This window comes from Cynocephalus volans, chromosome 7 (genome assembly GCF_027409185.1).
Source record: "Cynocephalus volans isolate mCynVol1 chromosome 7, mCynVol1.pri, whole genome shotgun sequence".
In the NCBI taxonomy this organism is placed as follows: domain Eukaryota; kingdom Metazoa; phylum Chordata; class Mammalia; order Dermoptera; family Cynocephalidae; genus Cynocephalus; species Cynocephalus volans.
The window spans coordinates 131,149,349-131,167,964 of record NC_084466.1 but is presented as its reverse complement, the minus strand read 5'-3'; the positions used below and the strand labels follow the sequence as shown (position 1 = coordinate 131,167,964).

The 18,616-nt window shown below is 40.7% G+C and overlaps 1 protein-coding gene across 1 annotated transcript in view; it reads right to left on the bottom strand.

Annotated features, from left to right (window-relative positions):
• LOC134382026 (ATP-binding cassette sub-family C member 2-like) overlaps window positions 1-18,616 on the bottom strand; it is an 89,666-nt gene that overhangs the window by 45,953 nt on the left and 25,097 nt on the right. The window contains exons 8-10 of the mRNA XM_063102109.1: window positions 4,763-4,926; window positions 3,781-3,958; window positions 957-1,211 (exon numbers count right to left, since the gene is read on the bottom strand). Of these exons, the coding sequence (XP_062958179.1) occupies window positions 957-1,211; window positions 3,781-3,958; window positions 4,763-4,926 (597 nt within the window). The remainder of the gene's footprint in view (window positions 1-956; window positions 1,212-3,780; window positions 3,959-4,762; window positions 4,927-18,616) is intronic.

The following is an 18,616-nucleotide window of genomic DNA, read 5'->3' as shown; positions in this document are numbered from 1 at the left end:
GTGTTTGTCACTTAGTAAAAACGTGAGGTGCCTGGTGATGGGATTCATCTCTCTCCACTCTTATCTTAGCCTACTCTGCACCTGCCACGCCCACCTTTTTTCTGATCCTTGAACATGACAAGCTTGTTACTGCCCCACAGCCTTTGCCTGACTGTATTCTCTTCCCAGGTTGTTCCTACCCCGCCCTTCCCAAGGTTTGCTCCTTCATCGTCAGGCCTGTGTTGTACAGAGCTCAGCTTAAATGTCCCCTCCTCACAGAGGCCTTTTTTGACCTCCTAATCGAAGATAACTACCCACTCACATGTTATTACATCACCCTGTTTAATTCTGTGTAGAATACATATCTTGGTCTGATATTTTCTTCTTTGTTTATTGCCCTGTCTCTCCACCTTCAAGTAGAATGTACACTCCATGACAGCAGGAGCCTTGTCTAATTTACTGCCAAGTTCTCAAAACAGTAAGATGTGCAATAAATATTTTTAAAACAAGTATTTGTAACTCAGTAAATTCGAAATAAATGAATAAATCATATATACCATCCAGTCCAACTACCCAAACTGTGATTCCTGGCAGAGATAAGGACCATGTGTATGTAGCCTTTCCACCTGGTGGTAGCAGCATGATTGCCAGGACTTAGGCTTAAAGTCTGTACCACTCATGTGACCACTCCACATGGTTGATTTGTACTTCTATGATGGAGAAAACAGTGCCAAAAATCAATGTACAGTGTCTCTGGACCATCCTTCCCTCTCCAGTCAGTCTCTTCCCTTTAACATGAATAAAAGTAGAGTATGTAAACCCTAGGAGTGGTCAGAAGATGAAAAAGGAAGATACAGAAAGCAAAGTATATTGGGGATGGCAGAAAGACTTCCACCAACTCTGCCTTGCTCAAACACCCACCAGAATTAGAGTAAGCAAAAGAAGGCATATACCCCCGGTTGGCTCTGTTTTTTTACCTGAATAGCCTTATTCTTGGCGGCCAATATCCCATTAACTGGGATAAGGAGCACCATCACCCCGACACCTGATAACACCGAGGGTCCCAATTCTCTCCACAGGAAGTAGATGGACAGGACAATCTGCAGAACACTTGACCACAGTATGTGCATGACGATGGCCACATCCATGAGTTTCTGGGCATCCACGGACATCAGGTTCACTGTTTCTCCAACAGTGTACTGCTTCCTGGCTGAGTTGGATAGAGTCAGTGCCTATAGAGAAAGATTGGGATTGGGATCCATGGATAAGGCCAAGGACACTGGGGAGTAGAAGGGGAAACCCAGGAAGTGAGAGCACAATGGAAGGACGGGCTCCATATGCAAACAACTTCTCCAAGGGACTGTGACTTCTTGCCTCCAAACTTCACACACAGTGTCCTCTCATTTTTGATCATTCTTTCCTCCTATTTCCACCTTCCTCCAACCCCATCCATCCACACACTTCTTTGCCCAGAAAACTCCTATTTATCCTTTGGTGTCAGCTGAGATGCAACTTCTTCTGAGAAGACTCAGACTCCCAAGTTTGTGTTAGATACTCCTTCTGTGTAGAAATGAGCGTGTATTGATTCTGGCCTTGGAGACTTCTGATGTGACAACGTTGTCTGGAGCCATACTCTTACAAGGAAGTTATAACCATTCCCAAGAAGGACTTATAATGAAGATTTTATAATGAAGAGGAAAGCTGCAGAGTTCACATATTTGAAGTAAAACCACTTGTCTCTTGGCAGGAATTTGCAGGTAATATCTAGATGCCTGAATCTTGCAGTGTGGGCTTTCTGTTCTCATGTTAGAGCGATAAGCAGGCTGATGCTCACAGGTCTGTCACTTAAAATAATCCCTTGTACAAATGTAGCAGAGCACTGAAACCAGCTTGCACGATGTTCACCACAGCACCATCTGGTCCCCATAGAAGGGGACCCTTCTTCTAATTCTCACAAAGACGGTATATGGGCTACAAGTGGCCCTAGATACCCACTTCCATCCTCATTGCAGAAGCTCTACTGTCATCTTAATCCACCAATACATTCTTCAGAACATACTAGGACTCTTGGTTGTGCAATAAAAAGAGGGAAACTTCCTAAAATGTAAGACCACCAAGGCTCAAAAGGAAACAGCCCACTGCTGTGCCTCCCCTTTGGTATGAAAAAGCAAACAGACAGACAGCATATAATTATACTTTAAGGTAATCACTATACATTTCTTTTCTTAATAAATCTCAATAACGTAGAAAGGTCATTAATTTAATCCCAATACCCTTGTCTGGGGTCAAGAACTGGCTATGAGATTGCAGATAGTGAAATTATCTTAGCCCTAGTTCTCTGTAAAATAGGAATAATGCTCTTCCTTCACAGGGCTGTGAATTGAGGATAGACGTGAAAAATGTTTCATAAAGAGTGAGCCATTGTCTAAACATATGAAATTAGTAATTTTCTTTCACTCTTTTAATAGTGATATTAATGTGAATGAAGGTCTCATTAAGGGCTCTATTTTACAAACCTTTTTATTGATTGTAACATTTGCAAAACCTGGAATATATTAAGAATCAAAATGATGGGAATGAATAACACTTGTAAAAGTGCACATTCATAGAAATGCTTGAGATAGTCTGGTTAGTGACCTCAATACCTAGAAACTAGCAGAAATTCAATATCTCCAGAAGGAATAAGGAGATTAAAAGATCCATTTTAGGGAAGACAAATTCTAGTGCGGGGGTATCTGGGAGTTTAAAGGACTTGACCAGACTTCTGATCTAAAGACATTTGGATTACATGCCAGTGTTTCTCAATGAGTCAATATCTACTCAGGGAAGACAAAGACATATTGGTGTTCCAAGAGAGGAAAGCAAGGGAGGAAAGCAGGAACTGTACTAGAAAAGTCACTATGATGGAACTTTCCAGCGGTAGAAGGAAAAAAGGAAGAAAAGGTAACCGACGTTCTGACCTAAAGAGAGCCCTATCTCCTCATGCATGAATTTTCCCCTCAACCTTGTAGACACTGATCATAACTACTATATTTTTATTTGTTAGGGGACAAAATGAGACTTCACCTTGGTATCAAGTACATAAGGGAAAAACAGTCGCCCTGAGAAAGTCAAACCTTAAAACCTATTAGAGTGAAAATGAACAAAATCATCTTAAGGAAATAGAAAGGCTCCCAATTCTGGTGAACTCAGTAACCAGAGTACATGTATTTACAAGTGAAAAAAGGAGTCAGGCAAAGGGGGGATTGGTTAGCTGATAAAGATTAGAAAAAGGAGTTGCTAGGCAAAAGTTGATCTTGGGAGATGGAGCCCTGGCTCATGGAGCATTCTTCTCTCCCTGCAAAATTGTTTGTAATTTGAAATGAATATATCAGGACTCTGAGTCAGGTTTCACTAAGTATTGGTGTTAAATGCTGGTGGTTTCATGAGTCTGTCTCTTGTTCAGCTTATTTTTTGACTTTATATTCTTTTCCCAAGGCATTCCCACCTTGTCTAGAGGGAGGCAAAGAAGAATGGATATCTGACCCTTCAAAGCCGAGAGACAGATCCTGGGCAGCAAAACAGCCTGCCAGCTTCTCCCTGGAGTGCACTTGCCATCCCTCCTTCCCCCATGCCTTATGACTGTGAACTCATTCTTTGTATTCTAATTTCCAAATGAATATCTAAAGGAGGCTGTATGGCTAGTCAAAGTCAACCTTTGAGATCAGTTATAACTTCTTCCAAGCTTTCCTCAATCTTGGAATAAATGCTCATGTTTACTAAGGGGATTTTCTTTGGTGATACCTGGCATATTCTGCTTACCTTTTTATATACTGTAGCCATGATGGTTGCTCGTACACTCATGCCCAGCATGAAGGACAAATGAAAATAATATTGAAAGCAGAGGGACTGGATGAGAGCCACAGCTGATAAGAGGATTGCGTAGATATATCCAGTCCACGCATATGCATCACGGTCATTTGCAAAGGAGATCATCCACCTGCCAGAGCAAACCAAGTAAGCGATCCCCTTCAGGCCTTCAAGTGCCCCTCACTCTCCTCGTGCAGAGCCAGCTACCCTACCCTTACACAGTAGGTAACAAAAGTGACCAGAATAGTCCAATGCTTTTGGAAGACCTAAGCTCCACAGTCTTCCCAGCGTTCTTTCTTTCTCTTGGAGATGAGCAGCAACAGCTTAGGGTTGATTTCCAAGGCTGCGATTATGAATAATGAAGGAAACGCCCTCTAGAGCTGCCACTGCAATGTTCTGGCCCTGTCTCCTCCTACCCCCTGGTAAAAGTGGTTGTGTGGAACAAGTTGACTCATTTCAGGACAATGCAAGCCTGAAAATGAATTAGGACATGCATCCAGCATGAGTTAGAAGGGCTTCTCTTGAGGTGGTTCGTTCCATAGATGGTGGCAGATTACGAAGTGTTGTCATGATTAACCTGAACCTCCCATGGGAGACTGTGACTGTGGAGAGATGAAGTTAGTTACCCTCCTGGGGTATGTGCCCACCTCTTGGACATGGTCAGCCCATAGCACTTCTGTTTAAAAGGAAAGAGCCCTAACAAGTGTCTGGCCTCCTATGAGGGAAGGGATATGTAAAAGAGAGAGGCTAAAGTATTCATCATCTTAGATCTTGAAAACTGTCTTGCATGCTTCATGAACACAGGGTCATAAAAGGAAAGAAAATTATGAGCATTGAAAAAATGGGAATTTAATAATAAGCTCCTGCCTGCATACACAAGAGGGAAAAAGGAGGGTGGCAGGTGAGGCCCTGAAAGGACAACCCAAGAACTCACTTCAGCAGCTGAGGATTCAGTAACGAGAAGACATCATGCATTAGCTTCAGTAGGACTGCTTTCAGGAGCACCATATAGAAAGTTTTGAAGAAGGCCTTGAGCAACCAGGACTTGGGAAAGTCTTTTGTGGGCCCAGACTTCCCTTTTTTCTTTTTAGCTTCTTCCTAAGTACAAAACCAAACGACATCAGTGTCCACAGAGTTGTGTAGTGTAAGACCTCGTTCCTACTCTGAACAGCTTTAGAGTGTTAAGCCTGTGAGCTCTGTTGTCCTCTCTGTACAGGTTTTGATCTTCTCTTTACCGTCTGTCTGCTGTCTGCCCTTCTAGCTGTCATTGCTGTTCCTCTCTCTCCCTCCTAATGGATACTTGTAATCTATTTTGGGTGAGAAAACCAGGCAACTATACTGGTAAGAATACCACGTAAGGCAGTTTCAAGATGGCAGTGGCTGCGGCGGTTGGCGCGGAGTAGCTGAGGTGGAAAAGGCGGCCACTGGGCCTCAGGCAGCCAGGAAACTTGTGGACCTTCCTCTTGCCATCTCTTAAGGGAGGACAGCTGCTGCTGGCCGGTCATGGGGGCGGACCGCCACTTTGCCCCGGCAGGAGAGGCTGCCTCATTTACAGGCAACAGCTTTGAAGTGTGGAGCAGGAAAAGAACTGTTTCTTAGCTGCAAAAGCGAGTCTTGAAACAGGGAACATGGCGCCAGGGCTGCTGTGGATGCAGACAGGATCCTGGAGGCCGGGGCCACGCTGAAGGCGGCCAGCTGCCCTATTCAGGATTCGAGGTTTCAGGCTGGCATTAAAGAAGATTCCTGGGAACGCCTGAACTGCGCCGCGACTGACCAGCCCGAGGCGGCAGCGGCCGAGAACAGGGAAGGCGACAAACCAGAGACAGAGAGTGAACACCCGACCTGGCACAACCCTGTGAGTGACCCCTGGCCCAGTTCTGTTCAGGGGGATGATGCCCACCCGGCTCCCGCCTGCATCACCAGGCCACTCACAGCCCCAGGGCTGCCTCCATTTTCCCAGGTGCGGGCAGCTCCACCTGGCTCAGCCCTCACTGAGCCTTCCCACTTGCTTGGCCCGGCGCAGGGCTTTCTGGAGCCTGCAGGCCGGCCTCCCCTCCCACTCCCTCTGCGGTTCTCTGGAGGAGCTGGTGGCGGGGGCGTCCCCGGCCAGCGTTGGGCGGGCAAGGAAGTACGGACTGGCCGACTGTCACTCCCCCACACCCTGGACTCCGGCCCCTGGTAAACTTCCTGTTACTGGGAGGCAGATACCATCTCTGCAGCCACCAGTTCGGAAAAAAGCCTAACCAATTTCTGGTTGGGAATAGTGTGGTAGGAGAGTTCCCAGGTCCACTTGAACCTGCCGGAGAGCAGGCTGCAGGTGGGCACTAGATTCGGTCTATGCCGGGTGAATACAAAGGTGAACAAGACCCGAGAAAGATCTACACAGTGCTACAAAGGAACCCAGAGAGACCGGTCGCCTGTGCCTAACAGAAACCTGGTAGACTTCCTGGGCGAGGCAGTGCCGAGCAGAGTCTTGAAGGCCCAGCTGATAGAAGAGGGGCGCAGAAGACACGCCCCAGCCCAGCAAAGTGCACACAGAGTGGGGAGATGTGCGACCTGGGAGGCGGAGACTCGACAGAAACCACACACCCGGTGGGGTCGCCACTGCACGATCCAACAGCCTGGGCCAGAGCACACGGAACAGGGAGAAGTCCTGCACAGGAAGTGAAAGCTCAACAGCGATCACACACCCTGTGCTATGTGATCCACCAGCCCAGCAGAGTCCAAGCTGACCAGAAAGGTGGCTCCCCGGAGAAGCCCAAGACCCGAGGCAACCACACACACAAGGCACTAGAGGCCTACTGAGCAGTCACGGAGGGAGCCATACGAAATTGGCAACCACAGCAACATCCTAGATAGTCATTAGTCTCAAACCGGTGGTCTGTGAAACCCCCTGCCACAATGAATAAACACCAAAAAAAAAAAAGATACCAGAAATACAAAAAATCAAGAAAGTACACCACCAAAAGTTAATAAATTTCATACTCTAGATCCTATAGAACAAGAAGCCACTGAAATAACTGACAAGGAATTTCGAGTGATAATTCTAAGGAAACTGAATGAGATACAAGAAAACTCAGCTGGACATCATGATGAAACGAGGAAAAGTATACAGGATCTGAAAGAGGAAATGTACAAGGAAATCAATGTCCTGAAAAAAAATGTAGCAGAACTTGCTGAACTGAAGAAGTTATTCAGCGAAATAAAAAACACAATGGAGAGTTTAACCAGCAGGCTTGTCGAGTTGAAGAGAGAACCTCTGAACTTGAAGATGGGCTGTTTGAAATAACACAAGCAGACAAAAAGAAAGAAAAAAGAATCAAAGACATGGAAGAAAATCTGAGAGAGATATCAGACAACCTTAAGCGCTCAAATATCCGAGTCATGGGTATTCCAGAAGGGGAGGAAAATGGAGATTGCATTGAAAACATATTCAACAAAATAGTGGCAGAAAACTTCCCAGGTATAGGAAACATCACAGATCTTCAGATCCAGGAAGCTCAACGATCCCCAAACGTATTCAACCCAAAAAGGCCTTCTCCAAGACATGTCATAGTCAAATTGGCAAAACTCAGAGACAAAGAGAGAATCTTAAAAGCTGCAAGAGAGAAGCGTCAAATCACCTACAAGGGAGCCCAAATCAGGCTAACAACAGACTTCTCATCACAAACCCTAAATTCCAGAAAGGAATGGGATGATATATTCAAAATACTAAAAGACAGAGATTGCCAGCCAAGAATTCTGTACCCTGCAAGGCTATCCTTCTGAAATGAAAGGCAAATAGTATATTTCTCAGACAAACAAAAACTGCGGGAGTTCACTACCACACGACCACCCTTACAAGAAATTCTCAAGGGAGTACTGGGTTAGGTTCCTGAAAAATAACTACCACTGCCATAAAACCCCAAGAAAAATCAATACCCACTAGTATAATAAAAATGGCATTCATGAAGAGAAAACAAGCAAACAAAAACACTATCTACAACCTAAGGACCCAACAAACACAGAAAACAAACAGTAAATCAGAAAGCAAGGAACAAAAGACACCTAAGACAACCAAACAACCAATAAAATGCTAGGAATAAATCAACACCTTTCAATAACAACTCTTAATGTAAAAGGCTTAAATTCACCAATCAAAAGACACAGACTGGCTGACTGGATCATAAAGGAGGACCCAACTATATGCTGCCTACAAGAGACCCACCTCACCCATAAAGATTCACACAGACTAAGAGTGAAAGGATGGAAAAAGATTTACCATGCAAACAGAAAAGAAAAAAGAGCTGGAGTAGCTGTTCTTATATCTGACAAAATAGACTTTAAACTAAAAACCATAAAAGGAAACAATGATGGACAGTACTTAATGATAAAAGGACTGATGCATCAAGAAGACATAACAATCATAAATATGTACGCACCCAATGTTGGAGCAGCCAGATTTATAAAACAAACTCTATTAGACCTAAAGAAGGAAATAGACACTAATACCATAATAGCAGGGGACCTGAACACCCCACTGTCAATATTAGACAGATCATCTAGGCAAAGAATCAGGAGAGAAACACAAGACCTAAACAAGACTCTAGACCAATTGGACTTGACAGATATCTACAGAACATTCCACCCAACAACCTCAGAATATTCATTCTTCTCAGCAGCACATGGACCATTCTCCAGGATAGATCACATATTAGGTCCCAAATCAAGTCTCAATAAATTCAAAAAAATTGGAATTATCCCATGTATCTTCTCAGACCACAATGGATTAAAACTAGAAATTAATAGCAAATGAAACTCTGGAAACTATACAAACACATGGAAATTAAACAGCATTCTACTTAATGACATATGGGTCCAAGAAGAAATCAATCAGGAAATCAAAAAATTTATTGAAACAAATGAAAACAATGATACATCATACCAAAACTTGTGGGATACTGCAAAAGCAGTATTAAGGGGGAAATTTATCGCACTAAACGCTCACTTCAGAAGAATGGAAAGATGGCAAGTGAACAACCTAACACTTCACCTTAAAGAACTAGAAAAACAAGAACAATCCAAACCTAAAGTTAGCAGACGGAAAGAAATCATTAAGATCAGAGCAGAACTGAATGAAATTGAAAACCAAAAAACAATTCAAAAGATCAACGAATCAAAAAGTTGGTTTTTTGAAAAGATAAATAAAATTGACAAACCAATAGCATGGCTAACAAAAAAAAGAAGAGAGAAGACTCAAATAACCAAAATTAGAAATGAAAAAGGCGATATTACAACTGATTCAGCTGAAATACAAGGAATCATTCGAGACTACTACAAACAACTATACGCCAACAAATTTGAAAATCTGGAGGAAATGGATAAATTTCTGGACACACACAAGCTCCCAAAACTGAACCGTGAAGACGTAGAAAATTTGAACAGACCAATAACAATAAAGGAGATTGAAGCTGTTATCAGAAGGCTCCCAACAAAGAAAAGCCCAGGACCAGATGGATTCACAGCAGAATTTTACCAAACATTCAAAGAGGAATTGACACCGATTCTTTACAAACTATTCCAAAAGATTGAAATGGACGCAAATCTCCCAAACTCATTCTATAAAGCAAACATCATCCTGATACCAAAACCAGGTAAAGATATAACCAAAAAAGAAAACTACAGGCCGATATCCTTGATGAATATAGATGCAAAAATCCTCACTAAAATACTAGAAAACAGAATACAGCAACACATACGTAAAATTATTCATCACGATCAAGTGGGATTCATCCCAGGGATGCAAGGTTGGTTCAACATACGCAAATCAATAAATGTGATACACCATATTAATAAACTCAAGGACCATATGATCATCTCTATAGATGCTGAAAAAGCATTTGATAAAGTTCAGCACTCATTCATGACAAAGACCCTCTATAAGTTAGGTATAGAGGGAAAGTATCTCAACATAATTAAAGCCATATATGCCAAACCCACTGCCAATATCATCCTGAATGGGGAAAAGCTGAAAGCTTTTCCTTTAAGAACAGGAACTAGATAAGGATGCCCACTCTCACCACTCCTATTCAACATAGTGTTGGAAGTACTAGCCAGAGCAATCAGAGAAGAGAAGGAAATAAAGGGCATCCAGATTGGAAAAGATGAAGTCAAACTGTCCCTGTTTGCAGATGACATGATCCTATATATCGAACAGCCTAAAACCTCTACAAAAAAACTGTTGGACTTGATAAATGATTTCAGCACAGTAGCAGGATACAAAATCAACACACAAAAATCAGTAGCATTTCTTTTCTCCAATAGTGAACATGCAAAACGAGAAATCAAGAAAGCCTGCCCATTTACAATAGCCACCAAAAAAATAAAATACTTAGGAATTGAGTTAACCAAGGATGTGAAAAATCTCTATAATGAGAACTACAAACCACTGCTGAGAGAAATTAGAGAGGATACAAGAAGATGGAAAGATATCCCATGCTCTTGGATTGGAAGAATCAACATAGTGAAAATGTCCATACTACAATAAGTGATATACAAATTTAATGCAATCCCGATCAAAATTCCAATGACATTTTTCTCAGAAATGGAAAGAACTATCCAGACATTTATATGGAATAACAAAAGACCACGCATAGCCAAAGCAATGCTGAGCATAACACTACCTGACTTTAAACTATACTACAAAGCTATAATAACCAAAACAGTATGGTACTGGCATAAAAACAGACACACTGACCAATGGAATAGAATAGAGAATCCAGAAATCAACCCACACACTTACTGCCATCTGATATTTGACAAAGGCACCAAGCCTATTCGCTGGGGAATGGACTGCCTCTTCAGCAAATGGTGCTGGGATAACTGGATATCCATATGCAGGAGAATGAAACTAGATCCATCCCTCTCACCGTATACTAAAATCAACTCAAAATGGATTAAGGATTTAAATATACACCCTGAAACAATAAAACTTCTTAAAGAAAACATAGGAGAAACACTTCAGGAAATAGGACTGGGCACAGACTTCATGAATACGACCCCAAAAGCACGGGCAACCAAAGGAAAAATAAACAAATGGGATTATATCAAACTAAAAAGCTTCTGCAAAGCAAAAGAATTAACAGAGTTAAAAGACAACCAACAGAGTGGGAGAAAATATTTGCAAAATATACATCTGACAAAGGATTAATATCCAGAATATATAAGGAACTCAAACAACTTTACAAGAAGAAAACAAGCAACCCGATTAAAAAATGGGCAAAAGAGCTAAGTAGGTATTTCTCTAAGGAAGATACACAAATGGCCAAGAGACACATGAAAAAATGCTCAACATCACTCAGCATCCGGGAAATGCAAATCAAAACCACATTGAGATACCATCTAACCCCAGTTAGGATGGCTAAAATCCAAAGGACTCTGAACGGTAATTGCTGGCGAGGTTGTGGAGAAAAAGGAACTCTCATACATTGTTGGTGGGACTGCAAAATGGTGCAGCCTCTATGGAAAATGGTATGGAGGTTCCTCAAACAATTGCAGATAGATCTACCATACGACCCAGCTATCCCACTGTTGGGAATATACCCAGAGGAATGGAAATCATCAAGTCGAAGGTATACCTGTTCCCCAATGTTCATCGCAGCACTCTTTACAATATCCAAGAGTTGGAACCAGCCCAAATGTCCATCATCAGATGAGTGGATACGGAAAATGGGGTACATCTACACAATGGAATACTACTCAGCTATAAAAACGAATGAAATACTGCCATTTGCAACAACATGGATGGACCTTGAGAGAATTATATTAAGTGAAACAAGTCAGGCACAGAAAGAGAAATACCACATGTTCTCACTTATTGGTGGGAGCTAAAAATTAATATATAAATTCACACACACACACACACACACACACACACACACACACACACACACAAACGGGGGGGGTGGGAAGAAGATATAACAACCACAACTACTTGAAGTTGATACGACAAGCAAACAGAAAGGACATTGTTGGGGGCGGGGAGAAGGGAGGGGGGTTTTGGTGATGGGGAGCAATAATCAGCCACAATGTATATCGACAAAATAAAACTTAATAAAAAATAAATAAAGAAAGAATGCCATGTAAAATGAAGAACAGACTCTGAGTGGAGACCAGAGGGACAATTCCGAGAGTTAATGGCATGGACATGGTAATAAATAAATATATATATATATATATTTTTTAATTTTTGAATTTAATTTTATTTTGTCAATATACAATGTGGTTGATTATTGTGGCCCATGACCAAAACCTTCCTCCCTCCTCCTTCTGCCCCCTCCCTCCAACAACCTCATATCAGTTCCCTTGTTGTCTCAACTTCAAGGAATTGTGATTGTTGTGTCTTCTCCCCCCTACCCCAGTTTATTTGTGTATTTACTTATTTATTTTTAGTCCCACAAATAAGTGAGAACATGTGATATTTCTCTTTCTGTGTCTGACTTGTTTCACTTAATATAATTCTCTCAAGGTCCATCCATGTTGTTGCAAATGGCAGTATTTCATTCTTTTTTATAGTAGAGTAGTATTCCATTGTGTAGTTATACCATATTTTCCGTATCCACTCATCTGATGATGGACATGTGGGCTGGTTCCAACTCCTAGCTATTGTAAAGAGTGCTGCGATGAACACTGGGGAACAGGTATACCTTCGACTTGATGATTTCCATTCCTCTGGGTATATTTCCAGCACTGGGATAGCTGGATCATATGGCAGATCTATCTGCAATTGTTTGAGGAACCTCCATACCATTTTTCATAGAGGTTGCACCATTATGTGGTCCCATCAACAATGTATGAGAGTTCCTTTTTCTCCACAACCTCGCCAGCATTTATCATTTACAGTCATTTGGATATTAGCCATCCTAACTGGGATGAGATGGTTTGTCAGTGTGGTTTCGATTTGCATTTCCCAAATGGTGAGTGATGTTGAGCATTTTTTCATGTGTCTGTTGGCCATTTGTATATCTACCTTAGAGAAATGCCTATTTAGCTCTTTTGCCCACTTTTTAATTGGGTAATTTTTTTTGTTGTTGTAAAGTTGTTTCAGTTCCTTGTCTATACTGTATATTAACCCTTTGTCAGATGTATATTTTGAAAATATGTTCTCCCACTCTGTTGGTTGTCTTTTAACTCTCTTAATTGTTTCTTTTGTTGTACAGAAGCTTTTTAGTTTGATATAATCCCATTTGTTTATTTTTCCTTTGGTTGCCCATTCTTTGGGGTCGTATTCATGAAGTCTGTGTCTAGTCCTGCTTCCTGAAGTGTTTCTCTTATGTTTTCTTTACGAAGTTGTATTGTTTCAGAGTGTATATTTGATTCTTTAATCCATTTTGAGTTGATTTTAGTATATGGTGAGAGATCTGGGTCTAGTTTCATTCTCCTGCGTCCAGGAGATCCAGTCATCCCAGCACCATTTGCTGAAGAGGCAATCTCTTCCCCAGTGTATAGGCTTGGTGCCTTTTTCAAAGATCAGATGGCTGTAGGTGTGTGGGTTGATTTCTGGATTCTCTATTCTATTCCATTGATCAGTGTGTCTGTCTTTATGCTAGTACCATGCTGTTTTGGTTATTATAACTTTGTAGTAAAGTTTAAGGTCAGGTAGTGTTATACCTCCAGCTTTATTTTTTTTGCTCAGAATTGCTTTGGCTATGCATGGTCTTTTGTTATTCCATATAAATGTCTGGATAGCTTTTTCCATTTCTGAGAAAAATGTCTTTGGAATTTTGATGGGGATTGCATTGAATTTGTATATCACTTTGGATACTATGGACATTTTCACTATGTTGATTCTTCCAATCCAAGAGCATGGGATATCTTTCCATCTTCTTGTGTCCTCTCTAATTTCTCTCAGCAGTGGTTTGTAGTTCTCATTACAGAGATTTTTTACATCCTTGGTTAACTCAATTCCTAAGTATTTTATTTTTTTGGTGGCTATTGTAAATGGGCAAGATTTCTTGATTTCTCTTTCTGCATGTTCACTACTGGAGAATAGAAATGCTACTGATTTTTGTGTGTTGATTGTGTATCCTGCTACTGTGCTGAAATCCTTTATCAACTCCAAGAGTTTTTTTTGTAGAAGCTTCAGGCTGTTTGATATATAAGATCATGTCATCTGCAAACAGGGACAGTTTGACTTCATCTTTTCCAATCTGGATGCCCTTTATTTCCTTCTCTTCTCTGATTGCTCTGGCTAGTACTTCCACCACTATGTTGAATAGAAGTGGCGAGAGTGGGCATCCTTGTCTAGTTCCTGTTCCTAAAGGAAAAGCTTTCAGCTTTTCCCCATTCAGGATGATATTGGCAGTGGGTTTATCATATATGGCTTTAATTATTTTGAGATACTTTCTATCTCTACCTAACTTATAGAGAGTCTTTATCATGAATGAGTGTTGAATTTATCAAATGCTTTTTTGACATCTATAGAGATTATCATATGGTCCTTGTGTTTGATTTTATTGATATGGTGTATCACATTTATTGACTCGTGTATATTGAACGAACCTTGCATCCCTGGGATGAATCCCACTTGATTGTAGTGTATAATTTTACATATGTGTTGCTGTATTTTGTTAGCTAGTATTTTAGTGAGGATTTTTGCATCTATATTCATCAAGGATATTGGTTTGTAGTTTTCTTTTTTAATTGTATCTTTACCTGGTTTTGGTATCAGGCTGATGTTTGCTTCATAGAGTAAGTTTGGGAGAATTGCCTCTGTTTCAATCTTTTGAAATAGTTTGTAGAGAATTGGTGTCAATTCCTCTTTGAATTTTTGATAGAATTCTGCTGTGAATCCATCTGGTCCTGGACTTTTCTTTGTTTGGAGCCTTCTGATAACAGCTTCAATCTCTTTTATTGTTATTGGTCTGTTCAGATTTTCTACATCTTCTTGGCTCAGCTTTGGTAGTTTTTGTGTGTCCAGAAATTTATCCATTTCCTCCAGATTTTCAAATTTTTTGGCATATAGTTATTTATAGTAGTCTCTAGTCATTCCTTGTATTTCAGACGTATCAGTTGTAATATAACCTTTTTCATTTCTAATTTTTGTTATTTGGGTCTTCTCTCATCTTTTTTTAGTTAGCCATACTAATGGTTTGTCAATTTTATCTATCTTTTAAAAAACCCAACTTTTTGATTCATTGATCTTTAGTGTTATTTTTTGGGTTTCAATATCATTAAGTTCTGCTCTAATCTTAATGATTTCTTTCCATCTGCTAACTTCGGGTTTGGATTATTCTTGTTTTTCTAGTTCTTTAAGGTGAAGTGCTAGGTTGTTCACTGGCCATCTTTCCATTCTTCTGAAGTAAGCATTTAATGCAATAAATTTCCCCCTTAGTACTGCTTTTGCAGTATCCCACAGGTTTTGGTATGATGTATCATTATTTTCATTAGTTTCAATAAATTTTCTGATTTCCTGTTTGATTTCTTCTTGGAGCCATATGTCATTAAGTAGAATGCTGTTTAATTTCCATGTGTTTGTATAGTTTCCAGAATTTCGTCTGTTATTGATTTCTAGTTTTAATCCATTATGGTCTGAGAAAATACATGCGATAATTCCAATTTTTTTGAATTTGTTGAGACTTGATTTGTGACCTAATATGTGTTCTATCCTGGAGAATGGTCCATGTGCTGATGAGAAGAATGAATATTCTGAGGTTGTTGGATGGAATGTTCTGTAGATATCTGCCAATTCCAATTGGTATACAGTATCGTTTAGATCTTGTGTTTCTCTGCTTATTTTTTGCCTAGATGATCTGTCCAATATTGATAGAGGCATGCTCAGGTCCCCTGCTATTATGGTATTAGTGTCTATTTCCTTCTCTAGGTCTAATAGAGTTTGTTTTATAAATCTGGCTGCTCCAACACTGGGTGTGTATATATTTATGATTGTTATGTCTTCTTGATGGATCAGTCCTTTTATCATTATGTAGTGGTCCTCATTATCTTTTTTTATGGTTTTTAGTTTAAAGTCTATTTTATCAGATATAAGAATAGCTACTCCAGCTCGTTTTTCATTTCTGTTTGCATTGTAAATCATTTTCCATCCTTTCACTCTTAGTCTATGTGAGTCTTTATAGGTGCGGTGGGTCTCTTGAAGGTAGCATATAGTTGAGTCCTCCTTTTTAATCCAGTCAGCCAGTCTGTGTCTTTTGATTGGGGTATTTAAGCCTTTTACATTAAGAGTTGTTATTGAAAAGTGTTGATTTACTCCTAGCACTTTACTGATTTTTGTTTGGATGTCTTAAGTGTCTTTTGTTCCTTTCTTTCTGATTTACTCTTTGTCTTCTGCATTTGTTGGTTCCTTGGGTTGTAGATAAACTGTTTTTTTCTCTTCATTGTTGGCATTTTTATCTTAGTAGTGGATTTTGATTTTTCTCGAGTTTTTATGGCAGTGGTAGTTACTTTTTAGGTACCAAATGCAATACTCCCTTGAGAATTTCTTGTAAGGGTGTTCGTGTGATAGTGAACTTCCACAGTTTTTGTCTGAGAAATATACTATTTGCCCTTCATTTTAGAAGGATAGCCTTGTGGGGTAGAGTATTCTTGGCTGGCAATCTCTGTCTTTTCATATTTTCAATATATCATCCTATTCCTTTCTGGCTTTTAGGGTTTGTGATGAAAAGTCTGATGTTGGTCTGATCAGGGCTCCCTTAGAGGTGATTCGATGCTTCTCTCTTGCAGCTTTTAAGATTCTCTCTTTGTCTTTGAGTTTTGCCAATTTGACTATAACATGTCTTGGAGAAGACCTTTTTGGGTTGAATACTGTTGGAGATCTTTGAGCTTCCTGGATCTGAAGATCTGTGATTTTTCCTATACCTGGGAAGTTTTCTGCCATTATTTTGCTGAATATGTTTTCAAAGCAATCTCCTCTTTCCTCCCCTTCTGGAATCCCCATGACTTGGATATTTGAGTGGTTAATGTTGTCTGATATCTTTCTTAGATTTTCTTCAATGTTTTTAATTCTTTTTTCTTGTTTTTGTCTGCCTGTGTTATTTCAAACAGCCCATCTTCAAGATCAGAAGTTCTCTCTTCTGCTTCTGCAAGCCTGTTGGTTAAACTCTCTGTTTTTTTTTTTTTTTTTTTTTCGTTGAATGAATTCTTCAGTTCGGCAAGCTCTGCTACATTCTTTTTCAGGGCATTGATTTCCTTGTACATTTCTTCTTTCAGGTCCTGTTTACCTTTCCTCATTTAATCATGTTGTCTCGCTGAGTTTTTTTGTATCTCATTTAGTTTCCTTAGAATTATCGCTCGAAATTCCTTGTCAGACACTTCAAGGTCTTCTTGTTCTATAGGATCTAGAGCTTCAGAGTTATTACCCTTTGGTAGTGTACTTTCTTGATTTTTCATATTTCTGGTATCTTTTCTTTGATGTTTAGTCATTGTGGCAAGGGGTTTCACAGTCCACTGGTTTGACACTATTGTCTGGCTAAGATGCTGCTTGGGCTGCCAATTTGGTCCGGCTGCCTCAGTGTCTTCTTGGTCTCCCGCTGGTGCCTCAGGCACGTGGTCCCTGTGGACCTTGGGCCTCTCCAGTGGGGTGCCTCTCTGGTCGGTGCACAGGCAGCTGGGCTGGGGATGGGGTCCGGTGGTGGCGAGGCCTATGTGCTTGGTCGTGCACTGGCGACACGCCAGTAATCTATATTTTGGATGCTTAGAAGACTTTGTTCTTCTTTGATTGTCTTGCTTGTGATTGTTGTGAGATATTATGGGTTGAATTGTGTGTCCGCAAAAGTCATGTTGAAATCCTAACCCCCAATTAATTTCGATCATGCCTTTACTTGGAAATAGGGCCCTTGCAGATGTAATCTTGTTAAGACGAGATCACTAGGGAGGGCCCTAATCCAAAATGACTGGTGTCATTATAAGAAGACAAGAGACAGACTCAGACAAAATACAGCTATGTAATGACATAGGCAGAGATTGGAGTGACACAGCTGCAAGCCCATGAATGCCAAGGACTGCTGGCAAGAACCAGAAGGTAGAGGAGGAAAGGAAGAATCCTCCCGTGCAGGTTTCAAAGGGAGCATGGCGCTGCCGGTATCTTTGTTTCACTCTTCTAAGCTCCTGAGTTATGAGACAATAAATTTCTATTGTTTTAAATTATCCAGTTTGTGGTACTTTGTTATGGCAGCCCTAAGAAACTAATAATTGGGGCATTATGATTCATTCATCAGTCTCTTTTTCATATGTTTTGGCTTCCTTGTTACATCCCCCAACATCTCATTATGCCCCAGATTCCAGCTTCTCAGCCTCGGTTTCCAGGTCTTTGCTTTTTTTTTTTTTTTTTTTTTTTGGTACCAGTGACATCCTCTCCTAATTTCTCCCACTTAGGTCCTGTCTGATCAGTTTCTCTTGCCTGGACAACTGCCCCAGCCTTCTACCCAGCTCCCACTCATGCTCCACAGAGCTCCTTATCCATTCTTCAGACAGCAGACCAGGTAAGCTTTTATAAATATAAATCTTCTCATTACTCCTCTTGTCATAACCTGCCACTGGTTTTCCATCAGACTTGAAATAAAATCCAGACTCCTTACTATGGCTCACAAGGTCCACACAGCTTAGTCCCTATCCACGTCCCTGAGCTCATCTCACCTCATGCTCAGCCTTTCTCTCAATGCTCATTAATCTTCTTCCAGTTCCCTGAAGAAGCTACGCATGTTCCCCTCTCAGCCTTGCTCTCCTGCTCCTTCTAACTGGAGTACACTTCGCTCTGACTGTCCCTCAGATGCACGGTTCTCATCATGTGGGTTTT